This window comes from Charadrius vociferus, unplaced genomic scaffold (assembly GCF_000708025.1).
Source record: "Charadrius vociferus isolate BGI_N301 unplaced genomic scaffold, ASM70802v2 scaffold52, whole genome shotgun sequence".
NCBI lineage: Eukaryota > Metazoa > Chordata > Aves > Charadriiformes > Charadriidae > Charadrius > Charadrius vociferus.
The window spans coordinates 2,008,615-2,034,176 of record NW_009647572.1 but is presented as its reverse complement, the minus strand read 5'-3'; the positions used below and the strand labels follow the sequence as shown (position 1 = coordinate 2,034,176).

The 25,562-nt window shown below is 40.0% G+C and overlaps 1 protein-coding gene across 1 annotated transcript in view; it reads right to left on the bottom strand.

The window, feature by feature from the left end:
- NELL2 (NEL-like 2 (chicken)) overlaps positions 1-25,562 on the bottom strand; it is a 200,328-nt gene that overhangs the window by 26,160 nt on the left and 148,606 nt on the right. The window contains exons 13-14 of the mRNA XM_009880881.1: positions 17,854-17,976; positions 13,268-13,363 (exon numbers count right to left, since the gene is read on the bottom strand). Coding sequence (XP_009879183.1) covers positions 13,268-13,363; positions 17,854-17,976 — 219 coding nt within the window. The remainder of the gene's footprint in view (positions 1-13,267; positions 13,364-17,853; positions 17,977-25,562) is intronic.

The following is a 25,562-nucleotide window of genomic DNA, read 5'->3' as shown; positions in this document are numbered from 1 at the left end:
CACTTAAGGAAAACAAACAAAAGAACCCACAAAGCAACTCAAATAAAGTTTTGGCTAGGAACTGATTTTACACCCTGATTTGAACTTGGCCTTCTGCTGTGGTCTTCTACCCTTTGGTCAGGGTATCATGCACATCATATGTGTGTTTAAGTTTAAAACTTCTTACCTACATTTTCTTACCAGTGACTTGCTACCATGACTCTCAGTCCATACACCAGCGATCATTAATTTACATTGTTGCTGCTAAGTATAAAAGCATGAAGAGATTGTACAAAATTGCTGAAGCACAGAAAATGAAAAAAACCACACAATTCATTGGCTTGGGCTATAAACATATCATTGGCATGTATCTGCAGAGACTGCAGACTCCCTCACGTTGACAGCAAGATGAAGGGCTCCATAGGGATATGGGGCAATGATTGGCAGTGTTATAGATTTTAATTCCACTAATAGTTGAATGGCTCGTAATTCATAAAAGAGAGGGCTTACAGTGAGTGATGAAGGTCATCCCTATCTCCCTTATATAACAGAAGGAAATTCTATTATAATGCTGCCCAGCTGTACTATTCACGTTCTATTTATAGCCCACTGTAAAACCTAATTGAAATTTTAGTTTTCATGTTTAGTAAAGGAGGTTCTTTCCCATAGCAAATAATAGCTAAGTCTTGTCTCCTCAAAGCTCTTTTGCAGCACTATCCTTTCCTGGTTTCTCTTTTTATTTTTTTAATTTTTTTGAAGCTGCTACATATAGGATTGTAGCCTTGCAACAAGCTAAAGAAAATATAAAGAGAAAAAGATAAGTACTAGTATCTGGCTCTTCAGCAGAGAAAAAATCTTTTGTTATTTAAAACTGACAAGGACTCTGAGGAGAAAAGAAATAATATGGACCCAAGAAGCTCTGTTAGGCAAGCAAAATGAAGGGAGAAAAAGACACAGAAGGATGAAGCAGCAAAGCACCTTAAGCTACAAAACAGAAAGGGTGAGTTAAGTAGGGTTCATGCCTAAATCCGCAATAGTCACCAGACTCAATATGGGCATTTTTCACTTAATTTCTGTCAAAGATTTACTTTGTGAATAAATATAAGTAAAAACATAAACCAAAGTAGAACTTCCCACGCTTCTGAAGTCACCAGCCCTTGTCTCACTGCTCATTTTTAAGCTTATTTTTCATATCTGAGAAAAAATCAGGTGGTAACAGGGATTAGGATGACCTCCCTTCCAGACACTGCAGCCAAGCAAAAAGCATCTCATCCACAAGAACCCTGGCTTTCCTCTTGGCTTGCTACAGATCTCATTTGTTTACCCTCATAGACAACTTTTAAACCTTTTCCTGCAATTTAATGAGCCAGCAATTTTAGAATATGTCCTTTTTGAAAGTCAAAGTATTTTCTTAGGTTTTATGAACTGGCTACACTTCCCACTCAGAAAAAATATGATATAAAACCCACCATGTCTTCTCTCAGATATTGACGTATTTGAACAGAGGAGCAAGGGGTGTAGAAATGAGGTGACCTTTATCTCATCTAGACTTTTGCCACCGCCTTCTTATGCAAACCTTATCACCTACTCAACTTTTCCCATGTGTCTCCATTTCCACATCTGTAAAATGGGGAGAAAGTGCTTCTACCAGCTCTCTCTCTTTTTTTTTTTTTTTTTTTGTACATAAAGAACACTGGGTGAAGAATTTTAAGTAACAGCGCTGATTTGTTAACTACCACAAGTGACAACGCCAAGGCATGATTTGGGGAACAGTAACACACCGGGGAACAGAATCTACACAAGAGGCCAACATGTTTTGGGGAGAGGGGAGAGGGAGAGCACTGAGCTGCAGAGATGAAAGCGGCACCTGCTGCCTTTACTCCCCTGCCTGCTTTATTTGGTAGCACAGGCAGATCATAGAAGTCACAAAGACACTCACTGACAGTAATTTAAGTCTTGCATATACTTTTTTCTTTTTCAAACATATGTCACAGTGTAGACCACAAGTGGTGTTTTTTGTAGAAATATAATAGTCTCCTGTACAGTTCTGCTGCACTCTAAGGATCTTTAATTTTTATGGATATTTGAAAGAGTGGTGGAATACAGCACCAGTACATGTAATTAACTTCATATTATTATATACGTTCAGGGGAAATATTTAAGAAGAGGGAGAGGCAGTAAGCTATTTTGTACGTCAGCACAATTTTCAGAATCTCACTTACAAACAGCTTATCTATATCATATATGCCATGTTTGCAACCCATCTGCTGGCTGCATATGTCTATTTTTCTGTAGCCTGAATTAGCACTTGGAGCATTGTTTAAATAGAGCATTCCTTGCGGGAAAGGCTCATTCTCCAGGGGTTAGCTGAATGCCTCTCTACTACAGTTTCTAGGACTGCCAATCATACCTTTTTTTTCTGTTTTGAATTTCCTTGTAATAGTAAATATGAAGACTCGGCTTTTACTGGCATATAGTTAGCTGAAGTTTGATTAATTAATTATAATAACAATTCAACCAATTAATTCTTAATTAATTAATTCTTTGCTAGATTTTTATTGGTATTGTAGAATAAGCAGTACTATTCCTCTTCTCAGCAACAGTCCTTTCTGAATTGAAAGTTAGTCTTAAACTGTAAACGTCACATGCCCAAGACTCATAAGCTTCTTTACGACTAAAATCCCTCAAATCCCTTAATTTTTTTCCTAAGGGGAAAAACAAAAAGACTCATGCAATGGTTCTTGGAGAAGAGTTTCCACAGAAACTCTGTGCTAGTTTCTTGTCTCTCTGAGAGGGTCTTCCAAATTCTTTTGGGCTGGGAGAGGAAAAAGAAACTTCAGCCACTTTACGCCCTTTATACAAAGCAATGGAGAAATCTCAGACAAGTCAAAGGGGGAAGAGATGTGATGGCAGCCTGAACAACCTGCATTTGTAACTTAATTCCTACCAGATTATTGCTCAGACTCCCCGTAGAGTTTGTAGTTCACAGCCTTCCCAACTGATTAAGATCCCTAACAAAACTGGGGTTGTTCCTCCTGCAGAATGTAACCGTTTGTGAGCTTTCATCTCGTGTCTGGATGAATTTTCAGCCTTCACCTCTTTGTTTGAGCGTATTTGTTTTAGAGGGAGTGAGGGACATGTCATTTGCCACCTACAATCCCTGGGACCAAAGCTGCTACGGCATCATACATTCCACATGCTCTTCTCTGCCTCCACAGGACTTCAGCTTTAAAGAATACGCCAGTTAAAAGAGAGGCACAGTCAGGAGAGAGTTCAAACCTTTGCTTCTACTTAGTTTCTGCCAGTGTTTGCTCGTCTGTCTGCCTGTGCTTATAAGAACAACTGAAGTCCAATTAAAAAAGTGGAAATTGTAGCATTTGCCTTTTTAGGGCTCAGCATTCCTTAAGATGTAACATATCAAATGCTTTGCAGTGACTTTAGACTTAGGCAAAGTCAACATATTTTTCATGAATCATTTAAATAGCTTAGAAATATTCATCACACTTGAGATCCCTATAGGGGTAAAGCCTCTTTTGAAATCAACCCTATCTTGACTTTTTTCAAACCATGGTACACCTATTACTTCTAAAGGTACAAGCATTAGTAGCAACTTGTTTTATTTTTACGCATGTTGGACTGGGCAGCTATTCACCTAGAATACTAATTACTTGTGGAGGAGGCTGATGATTTATGAATAAAGCTATGAACACATTGCCTGTCGTAGTTCCTTCAGCTAGACTCTAACTTAATAGGATTCCTGCTTACCCAAGGCTTGATGTCAGAAATATTTTAAAGAGTGAACATTACAACAGCATGCTTTGTGGTCCTCGTTTTTCTTCGGGTTGGTCAGAGACACCAAAATGGTCTTGACCATCAATGGCAAAGAGTCATTTTTACATTAGTACACATTGACGTTTTAGAATAACTCATTACAACTTGTTATTTTTGTTCATTAGTAGAAATAAACAAGAGAACCTGGATCATATGCAAAGGCAGCTCATTAAAACCACATAGCCCTGTATGCCAAGAGAACTGTATTAATTTATATCAGTGGAATACAAGGCCTAGGATTGGTGAGAGGAAAGTATGAAATGAAGATCAGTTAGGAAAACAGTTATTTTTATCCATTTTGCCTAGAAACCAAAACAGATAAGGAATATGGCTTAAAAAAAAAAAAAAGACAAAATAGTCATTAATTTTGAATTACTGGTAGACAGTTCAAAAAGGTAATACTCTGTACTTCTAATAAAATACCCGACTACAGAAGGCCATAACTAAGGAAAATACACAATTTCAGCAGCAGAACGCTGTAGGACTTTCAGTACCACCTTTTCAGTAATACCCATACAGCTTCAAGCTGTGAAGTACAGAAAAAATCCCCCCTTGCCCTGTTCCGTCTTGGGGAGCTGAAAATGCACAAACATCAAGGCCACCATTTGCTTGCTTTCTTTGCCTTCTCTGTTTCACCAGATATATCATATGAACAAAGCCACTGACCAGGACAGAAGTTGTGAAGATGATGGCCCCTAACTAACTTCATGATTTTATGTAAAGCATACCACAGGAGTGCAGGAACAAAAGTATAATAGGAAACAAAAGTTACTTTGCACTCTCTGCTCCAGAGCAGCCAAACACGATTTTTCACAGGCTTTCCAGGAATTTCAGATTTGACAATACAAAGTAGGCCTGTTTGTCTGGAACAGTCATGCCCTATTACTGAGGATATTGCTCCCTATTAATCACCAGTCAGAAGCAGATACAGTACCTTGTGCCCTAAGCAGTACATCAGAAAACTATACTAACCAAACAAAATAATGCAGAAGCCTGGAAGTAGTGCAGAGGTCCAAATTCCTAGAATTACTGTTCTCAAAAACTATTTGAAATCGAGGCAAGCCAAAAGAAACAAACAAACAAACAAAAAACTGAACACACTTTCCAAGTCCCAAAAGGACTTGGAGATACCACCAAGATACTGGATTAGATGGTTCACTGGGGCACAGTTCAGTATTTGAATCATTGCTCTTAGGCGCTATGTGCCTAAAGTAGCTCGGGAGGTAAATTTAATAGCTTTCGCCCCGGGCAACAGGAAAATTACACTGTTGACCATGCAAATGTCGAGTTCAGCCTACTCCTTGCTGGTGCTTGTTCAAATCTCAAAAGTCACTTCATATTTTGAAACTATTCAGAAAAATTTGCAACCACAAGAAGAGCAGAAATGTTGTCAATCAGATGACTGATATACTGGTAGGTCTTTGTGAGGAAATAACTCATATAGTCATTTCCTGCTAACTTCTCCTCAAGTCACCAAAAAAATTCTATGTGAAGATGCTTGTTTCACATTGCATAATTGTAGTTCAGTGATAGGACCACAGAACACAAAGTATGTGTTTCAAAATTCATTGTTAGGGTTCTGTATCAATACACTGAAAAACTATCAGAGTAATGTACTGGCCTTTTTAAGAAGAATTAGCTGTTATGTTTAAAGAAGACATAGAAGTTGATGTTATAGGATGCTTCTCATAAGTTTGCCCGTGATTCTACTATCTGCTTTTTCGACACTAAGACAGCATTTAAAAGGGAATTAAGATGTGACGTCACTAAACACACCAGTTATATACACTACCTCAATAAACCAAAGCTAGCTCAAACACCACTCTTCTTGCCTCTGAAATCAGTAATTGACAAGCAAAATAGCCATCTTTGAGAAGGCCAAGACCGTGTCGCAGACCACTCATTACCCGGCACATGCAAGCTGGGCAGTGGCTTTATATAGCAGAGATGCAAGTTCTAAAGCAAGATGTTTCAGCATCCTCAGCAAAATCATTACATTATTTTTAGCAGCTGGGTCCTGTCTCTTTCTGCTGAAATGGAAAGCACAGAAAATATTAATTAAATGCAGGTGCATGCAGTAATTCAGAAGTGTTTTCATTTCAGAGATTCAGCTCCCAAGAACAGAAAGTACAGTTAGATATTTACTGTTACAAGTTTAACTTAAACCAGTTTAAACAGGATACGGAGAACTCCGTGTCTCCATCTACATTCAGGCTAATGTTGGAAAGGCCAAACTTCCCAACCCAACACGCCACACACCAAAACTTCCAGAGGGCAGGAAGCCAGGAGTCTTGCCAAGGAAATGGGGAGCACTTGGAAGGACTCAAGGAGGCCAAACGGCAGTGAGACCCTAGGGCTAGGGTGTGCATGCAGCTAAGTCCAGCGATGAGCTGGGCACATCAGCTCCAGCATTCCTTCTCCCTCAAGTCCTCCCACATCCGGGGCTCCGGGTTACATAGGGACCTGACACCGCAGCATGCAGCCCAGCACACAGGCTGGATCTCAACTGCTTGGGAGCCACAATTTGGCTTCTTTAGGGTTTTGTCCTGGGTGATTTTTTTTTTTTTTTTTGCTTGCACCAAGGGAAAAGTTTCGAATAGTCTATGAACTTTGAAAATTACTGAAGTTGAAATGCCAGACTTAAGTGACTCCAAAAAGGTCTGAATTTCAGAATATTTTAAGTTCCTCATTGACTCCGCACTGGTATCTGTTACAGTATTTTACACTGCAAATCAAGCTCAAGTGCTATTTGTCTCTTAAAAGTTTATCCAGGCTTTATAGATCAACTCAACATTTTTTTATTTCTGTGTATTGAAGTCAGCCCTTTAATGTAACTGAAACATTTCCTACTGAAAGTGTCATCTAACTTCTAGGCCTCAAATTTGAGAGATTCCCCAAAATTGGGAGCCTGAATTCTCAGGACGCCAGGATCCAAGCAAGCCAGGCGGGTACAAAAATTAATGAACTATGGGTGGCACCCCTTCTTCCTACAGCTACTACACTGGACAGTCTGTGCCTGTGCTGCCTTGATGTTCACGCCATCACTTTCCCCGTGCTCCCTTCTTTTGTTTCCTCCTTCATTAAAAAAACCAGCAAGCCCTTAAGGACTTCAGAGAATAAAATGATTAACCCTAACATGCTTTCTGCTCAAGGAGTTTGTTTCTTATATTTCCCTGGTTAGACTGCGAACTGTTGAAGGGCACTCCTATCACTCCAGGTTTGTGCAGGACCTTGCATACTTCTACCACAAATTTGAGCCTCTTAGTGTTATTGTTGTAAATCCCAATCCGACTATTGGTAAATAAATCTCTATTGCAAAAATTATTGTAAAAATATAAATCTTCATTGTAAAAACTAAAACTGAGCAAATGGCAGATTCCCGAGTCGTGTGGAAAGTTTTGACTGTGATACTTTCATAGCTTACAGGGAGTTTTCATTAGACCAGGGCCAAGATTTTTTAAGAGTTCTGCCAAAAGTAATTCCAGTTCTTTCAGAATTGGTTCAATGCTCTATGGACTTCAAATGCCATTTGTGTCACAGCTTTAGCTTCAAAGCCTACCTGGCCACAAGCTGATTGCGGTTGTTTTAGCTGAACACCAGGGATCGAGGGCTTAAATGGAAGCATTTCTCTTGTGATGCTAAAAGTACCAAAATACTTCATTTTTGCAAAATCAGCAAAGTTAACGAGCTTTCTGGTTACTTTGACAAAGCCTTCTATTCCAATACCAGTAAAATTATTTTTCTAATAACTGGGGTATCAGAATTAAAAGATTTTCACAAGCTTCCTTTGGAACAGGAATAATAATAGTCTTCAATAATCTGAAGCCTGCTATTATTATGGTCAGTGCACTTGAACAAATTAATTTGGATTTGCTGAAAAGAGCAACAGTTACACATGTTAATTATTTAGCTTATATAGAAAGTGGTGCAAAACTCTAAAGAGATCTGGTCTCTAACAATTATTTACCCAAATCACTTGTCTCAGTTGTATTTCAGTATTTTGCACTACAAATGTTAAGCAAAAATTTGTTTTAGCAACGTAATTTTTTTTTTCCTTCTCCATGAAGTACTTGCAACTGCTATGCTATTTTTGTTTGAGCTTTCCATACGTGGTAAAAAAAACGGGAAAAAAATACAGAGAAGAGTCAAATAATATATTTTGCTTGGGTCAGGCTATTTCTGATAAGAGATCAGATAAGAGAGGGTGATCTCACATACCTGATGCTTACAATTTTTTACGTAAATTCAGAGACACATTTAATTAAGCCAAATGTTAGTAATAACGTATTGCTGAACGAATCTGTAAGTTAAACTTTTTCTCAACAATTCCTTTCAAAGGTAACAGCTTTGTGTGCCAGTTTATTTTCAGCAGTTAGCCATGGACTGTTTAATAACAGCTGGACCTGATTCCCATGATATCCAAGAAAAGCTTATTATCAGGAAAGGCAAGTTTCAGCCAATCATCCATAAAAATGCCATATACTTCCAGCCAATCTGTTAACAAAAACTACATCAAAACAGTACTAGCAGTGAAACTCTGCTATTTGATCCCAGGCATAATTAAAAGTGGTCCAGGGGAATACTCAAAGCACAAAATGAATGTGGGAACTCAAAAAAGAAGCTGACAAGCAGCAAAAATGCAGTAATCTTGTATACATGCAGATACGCATATATAGTAGGAGAACAAATCCATTCTTAAAGCTCTGTCATAAATTAAAGGGGAGTTACAGTAACATCAAGCAGACCTAACAAAGTCATCCTGTGCTGGATTCTAAAACAAAACACTTTTCAAATACAATTTAAGACAGCATTTTAAAATGCCCATTGAAGAACTCATAATTTTACAATCAAACACAACAGTATTAAGTCAGGTATTTTGAAAAAGTTTAATAGGCACAACTATTTCTAGATTCCCTTGGCAATCTCAGCTCTCTATGCTGCAGGAGGCTGCTCTACTGGGTTAACTACTACTGTGCCTTTTAAGACTTGAAAATCTTTTAGCACATAAACCCCACCTCCCTAAGCCAACCAATACAACCCCAACATTAACAATGCCTCAACCCCCATCCTTTGGGAAGGGAAATAGGAATTCTCCCACCGCTCATTTTTATGTCCTATTACCAATTAAAAAAAAAAAAATGGTGCTGGAGGTTGATATAACTGCATGTGATTCTTACATCTGCTTCCTCATTCCACTGATCCATTTCCACAGGGCACGGGCCATAATTAATCTAAAAGATTTTCAACAGATCATTCTAAGGTGTTGGCAATAGCTCTGTTAACTGCAAGGCACTCCACAGTGAATAGCTCTTCTCATGAAAATACCTGACTAGAAGAAATAGTTAATTCTCCTTCTTACATTTCTGAGACAGACATGGTGGAGAAGAATCAATATCTAAATAAATTGGAAAAACCACAGGTTGATCACACCTGATGGGATGCACCCAGGAGTGCTACGGGAGCTGGCTGATGTCATTGTGAGGCCAATCTCAATTATCTTTGAAAGGTCATGGTGACTGCGAGAAGCTCCTGAGAACTGCAAGAAAGCAAATGTCCCTCCTACCTTTGAGAAGAACAAGGATCCAGGGAACTACAGATCAGTCAGCCTCAGCTCCATCCCTGGGAAGCTGATGGTATCCTGCTGGATACCATTTCCAAACATATTAAGGACAAGAAGGTGATTGGGAATAGTCAGCATTGATTTATGAAGAGGAAATCATGCCTGACCAACCTGACAGCCTTCTAAAATAAGATGACTAGATTGGTGAATGGGAGGAGAGCAGTGGATGTTGTTTATCTTGACTTTAATAAGGCTTTTGATGCTCTCATAACATTCTCAGACAAGCTAAAGAAATGCAGGCTAAATAAATGGACAGTGAGGTGGATTGAAAACTTGCTGAACGGCTGTGCTCAGAAGGCTGTGATCAGCCATACGACATCCAGTTGCAGGGTAGTCACTTAGCAGTGTGTGCCTGGGTAAATACTGGGTACTTGGCCAGTACTGTTTAACATCTGGACAACAAGGCAGAATGCAACTTCAGCACATTTGCAGATGATAAAAAAATGTGGAGGACAGGTTGTTACACCAGGTAGTTGTGCTCTATTCAGAGGGACCTCAACAAGCTGGAGAAATTGGCCACCAGGAATGTCATCAAGTTCAGAGGGAAATGCCAAGTCCTACAGCTATTAAGGAACAACCCCAGGCACCGGTACAGGTTGGGGACTGGCCAGTGGGAAAGCAGCTTTGCAGAAAAGGATCTGGTTGTCCTGGTGGATACCAGGTGGAACATGAGCCAGCAATGTGCCCTTGCATCAAAGAAGGCCAACAGCCTCCTGGGCTGCTTTAGGAAGAGCACTGTCAGCCGGTCTAGGGAGGTGACCCTTCCCCTCTCTTTCATGCTGTTGAGATCGTATTTGGGGTGTTGGGTCCAGTGCTGGGCTCCCCCACACAAGAGAGACATGGAGCAAAACCAGCACAGTGGTGTGAAGATGATTACGGGACCAGAGCATCCATTATACAAGGACAGGCTGATAGAGCTGAGATGTTCAGCCTGGAAATCAAAAGGCTGAGGGGGATCTTATCGATGTGTATAAATACCTCACAGTGTTGGGGGAAGCCAGACGCTTCTCAGTCATGCCCAGGAAAGGGACTAGGGGGAAGGGAAATTGCATTTGAACATAATGAAAATTTTTTTTTTTTTTTACTGTGAGGGTGATTGAACACTGGAATTGGTTGCCCAGAGAGCTTGTGGAGCTCCGAATCCAACTGGGTGCAGTCCTGAGAAACCAGCTCTATTTGAGCCTGCTCTGAGCAGGGAGATTAGGCAAGACGATCTCCAGAGGTCCCTTCCAACCCCATCCTTTCTACGATTCTGAGAAATTATTTAAACAGAGCTATTAAACCACCTTTTACAAAAGGAAACAGTAAGAATGGGTGATTGTATTTTCTAGGTTATTGCTGGGATTTGGATTCAATCTCCTGTTAATTAATTCATAGATTCAGCAGCTCCTGACAATTTCCATATAACTGCATGGTTTATTTTAAGTTAAAAATACCAATATTCTTCAATAAGCAGTTTTTAAATGTAAATGTATGTAGCATAAACAGAAATAAGTAACATGCGATTTAAAAATAGATCTGGCATCTTTACATCAATCCTCCTCCTTCCTTGTATGTGATCGCAACTCAAGATGTCTGCCTAGAAAAGATTACATCACCTTTGTAGATAAAGTGACTGTTCAAAAAGGGAAGCTTCCAGCATAAATTATTTGTAGTATGAATGCCTTGAACCACTTCAAGCCTAACGAGAAGTACCCTCAGGAAACTCTGTTGCATTCACCGGGAGTGAATATGTACTGTCTGAAGCTCAGCTTTTCTTTTATGCCTGTATCATGTTTCTGACAACACAGTCTCAGAACAAACCAGCTTTTGCTTTTTATCAACAGGATAGCTCTTCCATTTGCCACTCTGATGGTATTTCAGACTCTGCTTCAAAGCCATCTGCAAGTACACTACCATCCTACTCTTGCACACTAATACCCAAATGAGGTGACCAGACCTGTACCCCTGTGGAAGATCTCTAGCAGTACGTACTTCAACAGTAAGAAAAAATGTGATGTCCATTGGAGGTGCACCAGGACAGAGGGACTTCTCCTTGCAAAGCTGACCTATGAAATTGGCTGGGGGCTGGCAAAGTGGCTCCAAGTCACAACAACAGTATCACTAGCTCTGAGATATCAAGTGAAAACTACCGTACTAACGTTTGAGATCAGATATTCAGAAAGGCATTCAGATCTTGCCCAGGTCTCTGCCTGCCCTCCTATGTGTTTCCTGAAGGGCAGGAAGGATGGGCAGTTAGGCCAGCAGTCCGGCTGCTTTCAAAGGCTATTTGGGGCTGAATGTATTTACGCTAACTTAACTTAGGTTAGCTTAAGGTGCCTGAAATTTCTAAATTGGGAACAGAGTGTTCTTGGGTTCTCCCCTAAAGAAGTGCACAGAGGGAGGACTTCCAAGGGTAATTCAGAAAAGCCAGCAAGATCTCTCTTTGATAGTGGCTATTAATATTGACTATACAAAGAGACTAAAGCAAATACACTTTCTAGTCTACACACTTCAGATAAGGGTATAAAGCCAGAAAAGAGGAATGTGGGCCTTGAAACTATACATGTTATATTTAGTTGATAATAGCAGAATGCTGCAAGGAGCATATAAGACAAATATTACTAAAACAAAGTAACTGTTTTAATACTTGAGCATTATCTTAGCACACAATTTGTTCCAAGCAAAAACACAACACACTTATGTTGAAGAGACGTTGGTATCCTGTACCACTTTATTTTCAGTCTGTGAAACAGCAAGGAATACTTGAAAACTTGCTCTTTTCACATTTTTCTAGAAATAGATGAACAATCAGGATACTGCTTTTCACCCAGCATTCCTCTTTTGCACTGTGGTAATATCCGCTCAAATGCAGAAGAATGAAAACAATCACATTTCTCACCTCTCAAATGGACCAGACAATACAAAATTCAGATCAGTCTGTGTTTTTCATTAAACTGGACATGTTTACAAGTCAGACAAAAGCAATACTTGCTCAAATGACCTCCTTTCCTCAGTTTGGAAGATTTATTGAAGGCAATATAGAACAGCAACAATAGTCAATCATAGGTGGCAGACTGCCCTTTTATTAGGCATACTGAAGCCAATTAATCTAAGTGAGCTTTCTCCCTTTAACTCCTGGGGGCATGTGTGGTTAGAATGCACTTAAAAATTCTGCAGCAATAAACAGAGGTGCTGAAACCATTCATTTGAACTTTGAGAAATTATTTACAGGCACTTGAGATGCTAAGGATTAACATTCCACATACTCTGCTGGGCAATATAATCTGACTATATCCAAGACTTAAAAAAATAAAGTTCTAAAACAAGGCTTTGTGGTACTGCCATCCTCAGGGGTAGCAGGAAGAGAAAGGAATGCCTGCGAAAGGAGGTAAAAGCGGTAGGAACACCGAAACCTGCCTTAAGACTGAGTCAGAACGCTGAGATAATCAGAGCTCTTCCAACAAGGTTGCAAGGGAAGGTGGGCTACTGAACCAGTCCCACATTTACAGCACAGAAGTAATCAATTATTGGAATTTATTTCTAGATGTCAGATTATCTGCCATTTATAGGAGATACCAAAGGCCATTTGAGGTGAAAAGCGAGTCTGTAATAATCTTCTTAATTATGAAACATCAAAACCCAAGGTGTCTTAATTCATGTTCTCATTTTTGCAGTTCATGTGCTTCTAATTAGACTGCTGCAATATATTCTCTTGGGAGGCATATAAGAAAAGTGAGTAACTTTTTAGTAGCAGCTTCCTCCTACCGGGCACACACTTAAATAATCCTTTATTCATGGATTACCTCAAACATCCTCCTTGGATTACCTTCACCGTAAATTCAATTATAATCTTACCAGTTTCACAGCTGGGTCCAGTGAAGCCTTGTGGGCAGGCACACACATTGGAAGCAATACAGGCTCCTCCATTCCTACACCCGTCCTTGCAAAAGGCTGCAAAATGCAAAATCAGAATATAAGGGTAACAGAACTACACTCAGCAACCACTCAGGTTGCCCACAGGCCGCTGGCAGGCTTGCACGAAAGGCAGTCCCAGCGGCACGGAGTGCAGAGGCTGCCTTCTCCGAAGGAGAGAGGTCACAAAGAGATGGTTTATGGCCCCCCTGCCTCACTGGCCAGATGGGCTGACAAGCTACAGAAGGAGATTTCAGTAAATCATCTAAAGACAACAGCTCACATATGTGCTCCTTCGCATGCACTGTGAAGCAGTGAAAGGCAGCACCTTCCCCGGGAATAGACTCTTCCTAGGGTGGTGCTGGTCTTCTCTGCTGCCCAAATAAAGGCCTGGGCATAACAGGCACAACTGAGCACCAAATCAGTTGGCTACACTATTTCTTGATTAAGCAATTAGATTGAAACAATAAAAATACTAATTTTATCTCAAGGGATTCTGAAGAACTTAAAAACTTTTACCATTTACAGTTTGAAGTCGATCCCTGGATTTGCTCTTTGGCACGCTGCAATCTGAGAAGCTGTGCTCACGTATTTAGGTGTAGCATGTTCCAGAGACAGTTATGAATATGTGTATGCACTAAAGAGTCCCTTCTGCTGACACAGAAATGCAACCAGCTCTGGTAGAAAACACAGCAGCTGTTAATTGCTCTGATTGTATCTGCAATATGGAATGAGCAATGCTCTGGTCACAAGAAACTACAGAGAAAACTGTAGGTGGAACTAGGCAGATGGAGGCTGTCACCGATGTAAAGAGTTGCTCCGTGGCACTGGTCTAGCCCTGTGCTTGTAACCAGCCACCGGAGATGCCAGGCTTTGGTTTGCAGTTGCTCTGTGTAACAGCACCATGGATGAGGTCTTAAGGTTCATCGAGAGAGAACATGAGTGTCATTGACTTGAGCTTTCCAGCTCTCAGGTTGCAGACACCAGCTTTGTGGTGTGAGACATCGAAGCTTTCTGGTGCAGGACAACAAGGTGCATGGGAGCACGTCTGGCAGAACAGTGCGTGAAAAGCCGCCAAAGCCATGGGGACAAGACGCGCATCCAGGTCTCTCTGAAGGACACTGGCATCCAAGACAGGGCTGCAGAAAACTACAGTTCTCAAACTGGGATACACAGGCTCAGAGCCTTCTCCCTCATTGTCAGCATTAAAAAGGGAGGGAGAGAAGGATGCACTTTTCTTTGACAGTGGGTCCAGGTGCCCTCTGAAATGTCAAACCTGCAGTCAGAGCTCTCACTCAGGCAACAGAAGGGCCGAACGCTGTGCTCTAGGGTTATGCTCCCCTCTTTGTCCCAAAGAAATATCAATTATCTTTTTTTAAGCTGACACACCTCCAGCAGAAGGACTGTCCCAAGCACAGCACAGAAGTGAGTTGCACAGAGAGCGCTCTTTCCTGAGAGGAGCGGCTCTGCGTTTGAACCTCCTCAGGCTAAGACTTTTTTCCCATTCCTCGGAGGGAACACAGCATAAAGGGCATATTTGCTGACATCTCTCCCTCTACCCATGTGTTTTACTGGAAGCAGACTAGGCTGACGTGCTTTACAAACAGCTCATTTATGTTAGGAATATTTTAAAAAATCATACTGTGACTCAGATGAAGGAATAACTAGTGCTAAGATCTCAATCAGGCTTAGAAATTAAAGAAATTCTGGACTGAGGCGCAATTTCAAGGAACGTTGGGTACGCTATTGCTACAGAGAGGCCACTTTTCACATCTGAGCCAGTTCCCCTACAGCTACACTACTTTTATTTTCAATCATCCTCTAAATCCTATGCTTAGAGCCTGAGGATTTGTGCACAAGTACCAACTATCATCTCCTCTGATGTGAAATGCAATGGAAATAAAAGCATCATTGCATGTCTAGGAAAGCATCTTTCTAAGACCCTTAATATAACTTCTAATGTTTACCAGTGAACAAGAATGTTGGAAAACAAGGCACTACCTCCTGTGTAGCAAAGGTTTCGTGCATGCCCATCTACTGATTTTCTCATTTACAGTAAAAAGACACAGCATACCAAACTGTGTTCATCCAAGTAAAATCGCAAGTGATTGACTGTGGACAATGTAGATCTGACAATGGTTTCACAGCTCTAACTTTGTTGGTAACCGTGGGCTTCCTTGAACGGTGTAGCATGTATAAAAAGTGTTAACTTGAGACAGAAATGAAACATAATTACTTCAAATTTTAAAGCATACGAACTTAAGTATGCATCATCCTCAAATTACTGTGAACTCGCTAAAATGCAAAGTCAGTGTATATCTGTCTATGAAAATCTTCTCATAGGTGCAGGACCTAAATGCCTAGCCTGGCATTTTGTCTGTCTTCTTCAAGGTACGTGACCAGATTTGCATCAACTATGACAAAGTATCTCACCCAGTTCAAAGACTGACGTACCACTTCCTCCACGCTGAAGATCAGTGCATCCCCACCAGTAAGAAATCAAGCAAAGGACATAGGAGACCTGCACGGATGAGCAAGGAACTTCTGGAAAAACTCAACTGGAAGAAGGAAGTTTACAGAACATGGAAAAAAGGACTGGCCACTTGGGAGGAATATGGGAATTTTGTCAGAGTATGCAGAGATGCAACGAGGAAAGCTAAGGTCCACTTGAAATTAAATCTTGCAAGGGATGTCAAGGACAATAAGAAGGGCTTCTTCAAGTACATCAGTAGAGAAAGGAAGACTGGGGAAAATGTGGGCCTGCTGCTGAATGAGGTGGGTCCCCTGGTGACAGAGGATGCAGAGAAGGTGGAGTTACTGAATGTCTTCCTTGCTTCAGACTTTATTTCTAAGGCCGTCCCCCAAGAATCCCAGACACTAGGATGCAGAGAGGAAGTCTGGAGAAAAGAAGACTTTCCATTGGTTGAGGAGGATCAGGTTAGAGACCATTCAGGCAAACTCGACACCCACAAATCCATGGGCCCTGATGGGATGCATCCACAAGTGCTGAGGGAGCTGGCAGATGTTACCACCAAGCCACTCTCCATCCTTTTTGAAAGGTCATGGAGAACAGTAGACGTGCCTGAGGACTGGAGGAAAGCCAACGTCCCTCCAGTCTTCAAAAAGGGCAGGAAGGATGACCTGGGAAACTACAGTCCAGACAGCCTCACCTCCATCCCTGGAAAGATGATGGAACACCTCATTCTGGATGTCATCTCTAAGCATGTGGAGGAAAAGAAGGTTATCAGGAGCAGTCAACATGGATTCACTAAACGGAAATCATGCTTGACCAACCTGACAGCCTTCTATGATGGCATGACTGGCTGGGTGGATGAGGGGAGAGCAGTGGATATTGTCTACCTCAACTTTAGCAAGGCTGTTGACACTGTCTCCCATAACATCCTCATAGCTAAGCTTAGGAAGTATGGGTTAGATGAGTAGACCATGAGGTGGATCGAGAACTGGCTGAATGGCAGAGCTCAGAGGGTTGTGATCAGTGGCACAGAGTCCAGTTGGAGGCCTGTAACTAGCAGTGATCCCCAGGGGTCAGTACTGGGTCCAGTCTTGTTGAACATATTCATCAATGACCTGGATGAGGAGACAGTGCACCCTCAGCAAGTTTACTGATGACACAAAACTGGGAGGAGTAGCTGACACACCAGAAAGCTGTCTTGCCATACAGCGAGACCTGGACAGACTAGAGTGCTGGGCGGAGAGGAACCTAATGAAGTTCAACAAGGGCAAGTGTAGGGTCCTGCACCTAGGGAGGAATAACCCCATGCACCAGTACACGTTAGTGGTTGACCTGCGGGGAAGCAGCTCTGCAGAGAGGGACATGGGAGTCCTGGGGGACAACAAGATGACCATGAGTCAGCAATGTGCCCTTGTGGCCAAGAAGGACAATGGTATCCTAGGGTGTATTAAAAAGAATGTGGCCAGCACGTTGAGAGAGGTTATCCTCCTCCCTACTCTGCCCTGGTGAGGCCATATCTGGAGTACTGTGTCTAGTTCTGGGCTCCCCAGTTCAAGAAAGACAAGGAACTACTGGAGAAAGTCCAGTGGAGGGCTACAAAGATGATCAAGGGAATGAAGCACCTCTCTTACGAGGAAAGGCTGAGAAACATGGGTCTGTTTAGCCTGGAGAAGACTGAGAGAGAATTTCATCTATGCTTACAAATATCTAAAGGGCGGGTGTCAAGAGGATGGGGCCAGACTTCTTAGTCGCGCCCAGCAACAGGACAAGGGGCAACGGGCACAAGCTGGAACACAGGAAATACCATCTCAACATGAGGAAAAGCTTCTTTACTCTGAGGGTGGCAGAGCACTGGAACAGGCTGCCTGGAGAGGTTGTGGAGTCTCCTTCTCTGGAGATATTCAACACCTGCCTGGATGCATTCCTGTCCAACCTGCTGTAGGTGAACCTGCTTTGGCAGGGGGGTTAGACTAGATGATCTCCAGAGGTCCTTTCCAACACCCACCATTCTGGGATTCCATGATTTTGTGTATCCCCGTGGTTTTCAGTGGCTTACCTTTGCAGATGGTACCATTTCCCGTGTAACCTGGCTTGCAGACACAGTTGTGCCCACCCACAGTGTTGAAACAGAGAGCGTTTTCATCACAGTTGTGCTGGTTTGTTATACATTCGTCATGCTCTGAAAAAGGGAAGAAGAACAAGATGGTCCTGAAGTTTTAAAACACAACAAAATAAAATCATTCTATAAGTTTCCACATTAAAAAGAGATAAACGCAGCAGTAGTTACTGAAAACAGGGCTATGTGAACATGTAGCTATGGGATAGCCAGGGTATGTATTTTTAGCACATACTAGTATGTGATAACTGTGCTGCAGTATAACTCCAGTTTCATTAACAGGGAGCCACCATCATTATACTTTCCACGTGGGCTACAGTGTTCTTGTAAACATTTGCCAAAGACTCGGCCAACATACTGAAAAACCATATGCTAGTTCTACTGCGTAATTTCTTCCTGCAGGTTTATCTTATGCGGGATTCATAGGGTTTCCTTCAGAAAGCTGACTAATGGTGCGAGACACATGCTCCAAATTGCAAAAGATACGGTTAGCAGAAGGCAGGACTTCAAAACGTAGCCTGTGTTTTCCTTCCCTTCAGTGTGTACGTGGCACTTTATTTAGATGAAGTAAGTAACCTGAAAACAAAGGTCTGCCTGCTGTTCAAAGGACTTTCAGCATGGTGTGTCCTAGCACCGGAGTGTGACGGATGAGACTCCCCAGTGTGGTGACTAGACTTAGACATACTGGGAAATATACCTTTTGGGAATAAATGAAAAGTCTGGACAATATCATTTTGTGTTAACTTGTAATGCACTGTGTAATCTGAAACAAAAAAGCATTGTATAAGTGTTCAGAGTATTGAACATTTTAATGTTTTAGTTTGTGATTTTTAAGAAATGGAAAATGAGATTTCAAAATAAGATGCTCTAAAGTGTCATTTAAAAATGCCACATGAAATGTTCCAGTATTTTCAAAATGTCTTAGTCTGTAGGCATCAAAATGAAATGCGTCCACCTTCTGGGAATATTCCTTGCATTTTCTTTAAATCAACACTGTTCCCCTATCCATAAACAATTTCAGACCCCTGAAGTTTTGATTTCAGGAAAACCAACTGTTTGGAGAATATAAAGGCACCTAATTTCAATCAGCATGCATGGACTAACCTGCATGTGAGGTTTTCATAGCCATCATTCTGCCCAGGTTTTAGCAAATTTTATTAGTGCAACTTATGCCAGTTCTGGCTACCTGACACAAGTCTTAAATCTGGAATCAGATGCTCTTTCTTCCCCAGTTTTGGGTATGCCACACTGCTCTGAATCTTCCCCGTTATAAATAAAGAGCTGAAGTCTGAACATACCCACAGAGTTGACAGGAAAATTTCTTTCTTAACATTTGGAAATCACTATGGAAATGTTCAACTTGCTATTTCAATACTGGCCATAAACCATAGGAGTATAAAACTGGCAGAATAGCACATCCCTAATCCATCAGTAGATGTAAACTGTCCTCTAGTAATGGCAAGTACCTGTTGTGTAAAAGGGGAAAAAATTCACCACAATGTAACTAAACAATTTTAAACAGGACATAGGTTTAGATTTTTTTTTTGGTGGGTTTGTTGTTGTTGAGTATTTGTTTGGTTTTTTAATAACACTAATCTAATACCACTTTTCTGAACAAGGACTTACATGTCTCCTATGTCACCAACAATGTTCTCCTCAACCTTCAGCACAGAGGCACCAGCACTTAGTGAGCTGGATGCTGCAGAGCACAGGCTGCAGACCTCTGCCCTGAAGCGTGAGATTTAATTACTTTTGCTCTCAGCATGAATAACTAAAATTGTTATTGTTCACCAAATGATCCAGCCCCTCTAAAACCCAGTTACAACATTTGACACCCACCTCCTAACACAGTGAAGTCTCTCATGCTGGCTGAAACAGTATTTATGCTAAATCAGTCCATAAAATAAAAGAAAAATAATGTGATGATCATGCAAATTAGGCAAAAATTGTTCTCTCTACTGTAATAATATCCTGGCTTTCTTAGTTTCTGTTAATATTATATTATTTAAATATGGTATGCTATTTAAATATTAAATATATATTATCTTCCAATTTTTAAAGATTCTATATAACATACAACAAGAAAATAACTACAGAAATGTGAGAAACATTATGCACCCAGCAGGCCAAAGTATCTTGCAAAGCCATTATCTCCATATCTCAGGAAGTAGGGTCTATACAACAATACATCACTGTTAAACTCAGCTCAAATCACTGAATTTGACAAATTAACTATCATCCTCAAGGAGGAAGTGTAGCCATCCACCCCATGCCTTAGGAATGCAAAAGCATCCCCGGCACGTACGGCAGCTCTTTACTATGGATAAGGGTATATTAGAGGAAAACAGGTGATCACAGACTGTCACATTAAGAGGAATGGCTCTATGCAGGTGGCTGGAACAGCTCTGAAAGCCCATCAAGGCTCCCCCAGCCTAGGCAAGTGCTCTGGCCTCTATGCCAAGCAAATTTGCTTTTGGTATTCCAGTACGACAAGGTATTAACTGTATTTATAACACCTTGCAGTATTGGGGCTTTGAAAACCATTCGGACAGATGTATGTCCCTTGTATAAAAAGATGACTGCCACACTTGAGTGTACCTTCCTAACATTTATTCTCTGGTCTAAGAAAAACTACTGAGTCTTCGAAGATGGATTTTTCTTAAAGCGCACAGTATCAATAAAATTAACTTTCCGTCAGCTAAGTAATGGGGCTTGAATTCAAAGATAATATGCCCGGTTTCCTACCCTATGTAAGAAACCTCAGTGTTTCTTATCCTGCTGTAAGAAAGTGCATGCAGGATGCTTGCTAACATTTCAGGAAGAGGGTCCAGTACACAACCAGAACTGTATCAAGCAGCCAGAAATTCTACTTCTGCGGTTACTGAGTCAAACTTTGGGCCTATTCTTATTTAAATCAAGTATTAGCCACTCATGAAAAATTCATGGGTCTGATTAATGATTCTTGGATTTAACTTTACATGTCATTTTTTTAGGAAGAAAATGTCTCAGAATGAGAGGAAATTCTGTGATTCAATTAAAGGAGCGGAGATTTTTAAACGATAGGAATGGGAAAAATCAGCAAAAAAGGATGTTTTACAATCCATCTAGATTTGTTGCTCTCTATCATCTGAGCTTCGCTGCAATAACACACTTAAAACAATTTAAACATAGTACTTCTTCATATTCCTTCCTATTCAGTCTGGCTCTTTCATGGACTGATTACAAATGGTTAAACTACACCAGAAAAGATCCTGTACATCAAGTATCTTACTACATTCACTCTTCCAGCACATGGCACACTCTCCACCCCAATTTAAAGAGACCATCAGAAACAGCTTCTTCCAGAATTCTCTATTAATAACAAGGCAGACTGTCCAGCTTTATTAAAAATAGAAATACTTATTCATAAAGAGTGGTGCTCTGTTGATAATTCTTCATTAACTCATGCTTATCACTTTGGTTTCTTTTTTTAATCAAACACTTGGAAAGTCACCTTAAATAAGGAGGATGTTGCAGCAACTAAGTTCAGCAATCTCAAATATCAAACTAGGAACTGTAGATGCAGATAGGACCATACATTACAAAGAAGAAAAAAAAGCAATTTATAAAAGAATAATTTAAAAAGAATCATTAATAGGGTTTTCCAGTTAAAAAAAAAAGGTATAGAAACATTATTTGCATTACTTAGAAATGTCAGTACCGCTCAAATATATTTCTGATTCTGCAAGAAGCAACATGGAGCCCATTTATTTCAAGCATCTTTAGAAATCATGTGACACACATTTAATGGACGTTCTACACTTATTTCACTGCACACCATTATGAAGATGAGGACAGGCCAGGTACAATAGTATTACAGAGGCAAAAAAATAAAAATTACTTTTGCAGAGAGAATTTAATGATTAACAAACCTGGATTTGCATAAACATCTTCTATAAAGACCAAAAGCACCGGTTTCAATGATTACTTCTAAACCTTTATTATTTAACTTATCTAAATACCATTTTGCACTGTTCAGGACTCTGTGCTCAACAGTGTCAAAAGTCATAAAGTCTCTGTTCTGGGTATCAACTGAAGTTTTAAATACTGCATTTATATTGACTAAACTATCTCTGGAATGAGCTCTTTCTAGATATAAAAAAAATTTCAACTCCAAAATTTGCTATTGCTCCATGGTAATAACAATAATAACATTCAATATGTATGAATGTTCCATTAAATTGTTCTTATGATACAGATGACTTAGAGATGCAAAAAATCACGTGATGATGCAATTAATTCGCTTATGCACATCTGGGTGTGCAGCAAATAGATTATATACACACAAAAAAAGATACACACATATGTACATATATATATATGCACCTACAGTAAAGTTGATGTACTTTATTTTACTTTGGTTCATTTTGAAATATTACTCCAAAATATTCCATGTGGTTTGCTTGACAAAAATGTTATTACTTCAGAAGGATATCTAGGGTGAAGTACTGCACCCTAGGGAGAGAGAGTGCTGCCATCAACTGATCAGGACCCACTAGATCCTGTGAGGTATGTCAATGCAGTGACAGCTCAGGATCTGTCTTACGAAGTTTATTATCAGTGCAGAGATTCTTGCAGAACATAGTAAAATTTAACACGCTGTCTACGACGTGTGTCACCTGCCTTCTCCTCATTACCTGAGCACTGTGCCACATCAGTCCCCATCCTTCCTACTGTGCATTTCATGATTAAAAATAAACAAAAGTCCATACAGCATTTCCTACTTGCATGCTGCAAGCCTTCCCTATTTGCCTTGCACATCCAAATTCTGCAAACGTCTAAGAAAAAAAATAAACAACAAACAGAATCCAACCCAACAGCAAAAAAAGGAATGAGGACTGATTTGCATCACTCACTTATGGGTAAAGAATAATATGCTGGCAGTTTTCCTGAACCATCCATTACCAGTATTGGAAAATAAAAGCTGAGATCACACTTAAGGCACAGAAATGCATAAAAGTTCCCCAAAATAGACATAAAATACACCCCTCCAATTGTAATCTTGTAACACAATGCAACAGATATTAATTTCTGAGTGAGGAACTTGTGGACCAGGTTTAAATTAAAATCTTTTAAATAAAGAGACTATATTAGGTATTTTCTCCTTTCAATGCCTCTGCATTCTTGAACTCAAATTACTTTCAGCCTCCTGTCTCCTTCCCATTGATTTGGTATAGATCTATAGAGCCATGGTGACCAGCCGGCCATCTGCTGTGGCAGCGACAACAGTCACAGCAGTGACAACAGATAAGTTACTTGAATTATCAATAGCTGACACACTGAAATGCCCACTTACAGTTTATCTTAATTACAAGCTTTTCCCCCTTCATATAGTTCATGTACAAGACAAAAATTAGTAGTAATTATATGGGTAGTTTGGAAAACTTAGTCCATTAAGATCATTTGAGAAATGACAGATGGTTAATTTCTTTAAGACTTCATATTAATTAGTTTAAACTCTAATTGGCAGGGTTAGTTAAAGTCTTGGTATATGCACACTATTCTCAAAAAGCAAATGCTGTAAATTTATTGATGATTACGCCATGGTTTTCCATATATTTATGTTAAATTTTTGGATTGATATTCCTCAATTCAAGTATGCCCCAATTCATTTTTCTATAGATATTCCCTTAATTCAAATGCAAAATGGAACACATACTTTAATCACTCAAAGAGTTACCATCAGACAGTTTACCCTTAGTTAATGCTGAAGTCATTAATCATTCATTAATGACCACCAGCAGCTGTCCTCAGTTCAAAGCAGGGGATATGAAAAGCCAGGTCTCCCTACAATAGTCTATTCACTGCTGTTACTGCTGTTAATCCTGTTACTTGATTGATTTTCACCTTCATCCACTCCCATCTATCCATGCTGCTCCTGGTTCTCATTTTCTAATTCTTTCTTCAGTGCAGCCATAAACAATAATTTCTGTAGATCTATGTCCAGAATTTTCCTACTTTTTTCTCTTAATTACGCTGATAATAAAAATAGCTCTGGCTTGTGTATGTTCTATTTTCAACGTCTGTTTAGAGTCCCTCCTGCTTTCTGAAATGATGTTGCTGTCTGTAATTACTTAGTCCATTGTTGCTCTTCAGGGAGAACAGCTGCCATCGTCTCATCCAGATGTCTACTTCTCTCTTTTATCTATTAGCTTATTTACTTATGCTGTATTTGGTTTTAATATGATAAAGAAGGAAAATCAAGAAAACTATAATGAAACCTTAGGAAGAAAATCCATTTGGGGATATGGCCAAAATCTAGTGTTTCTTTTCATATCCATTATAGGAAAGCTCCAGAACTGTATCATAGTTATACTACTAGGAAGATATAACGGGGAACCTGTATTCATGGCAGTTATCGACAAAGGATTAAAAGCAGCTGAAAAACACTTGATCCAGACATGGCATTACTAAGAACACACAGCCATTCTCCTTGCGTCTGCCTGTTAGGCTAGGAGGGCTTTGGAGAAACCTCCAAGGTGGCTGTGGCTCTGATAAGACTCAAGACAGGCATGCATTGAGATGGACTTCTGGAACCACTACAATTTGTTTCAAAAAAACCCAGAAACCCTGACACTGAATGTGATGAGGAAATCCATCCCTAATATACCTCCCATTTCATATCATGAAGTTCTTTTCTCTCTAGGAGAACCAAAATTTTTAATTTGTGCCTTGTTCTTTACCAATGTGGAGAACACAAGAGAAATCCTTGGACAAAAAAAAAACGCTAGAGAAATACTGCATACTTATAGGCAAATATAACTTCCAAAAATATGGGACATTCTAATTCTAGTAAACACTAGCTTTTTGAAAATATATTTTAAGAAGATTTTCTACTTTGTGTTTTATTTCACAACAGATTTTCATCTAAAGAAAACTTTCACACACCAAAGCCTGCAAGAGGCATATACTTTTTTTCCTACTCTCTTACTTTGACTTTAAGAATTTTTTCTTTGCACAAAATCTCTCTTTTTTGGTTATTCCCGTTCTGTGTTTTCCTCCTAGATTGAAGGAATACACAACTCTTAGCTGTCCACTAGTAATCCCTAATTCTGTAGCTCTTAATAATGGGGTTTGGTATATTGTCCCCCAGGACTCAACTTGAAAAGCGTAACACAAGTTGAATGTCGACCAGCCCACCCTTCCCGTGGTATCTGCACACCAAGAAGTCTATGCCAAGATCTCCTGGAACTCAGGAAAAACAAAGATATTCTCGGTCTCAGCCACAATAGACAAGTTCATGGGTAAAATACATATTCCAAAGCAGGCCTACCATTACACCCTCAAACTTCCTCCACAGCTTTTGAGCAAACCATTTAAACGTTCTTAAACCCACCTAAATTTCATCATCTTCAAAATGTGTGTTATAACTGTGATTTCCAATTTCATGGAACAGGACATATTTTTGCAAAATACTCACACTCCTCTCGTGGAGGCTTCTACTGTAATATTAATCAGTGTTACTTCATGTAACATCCTGTGAATTTTTACACTTTTCAACCAGTTAGGCAGAGGAAATATATTGAAGAATATTTAGTATGACAGCTAAAGTTAGATAAGCTTTAATATATTTCCACTTTCCTTCATGTCTGCCATTTTCTGTATTCCTT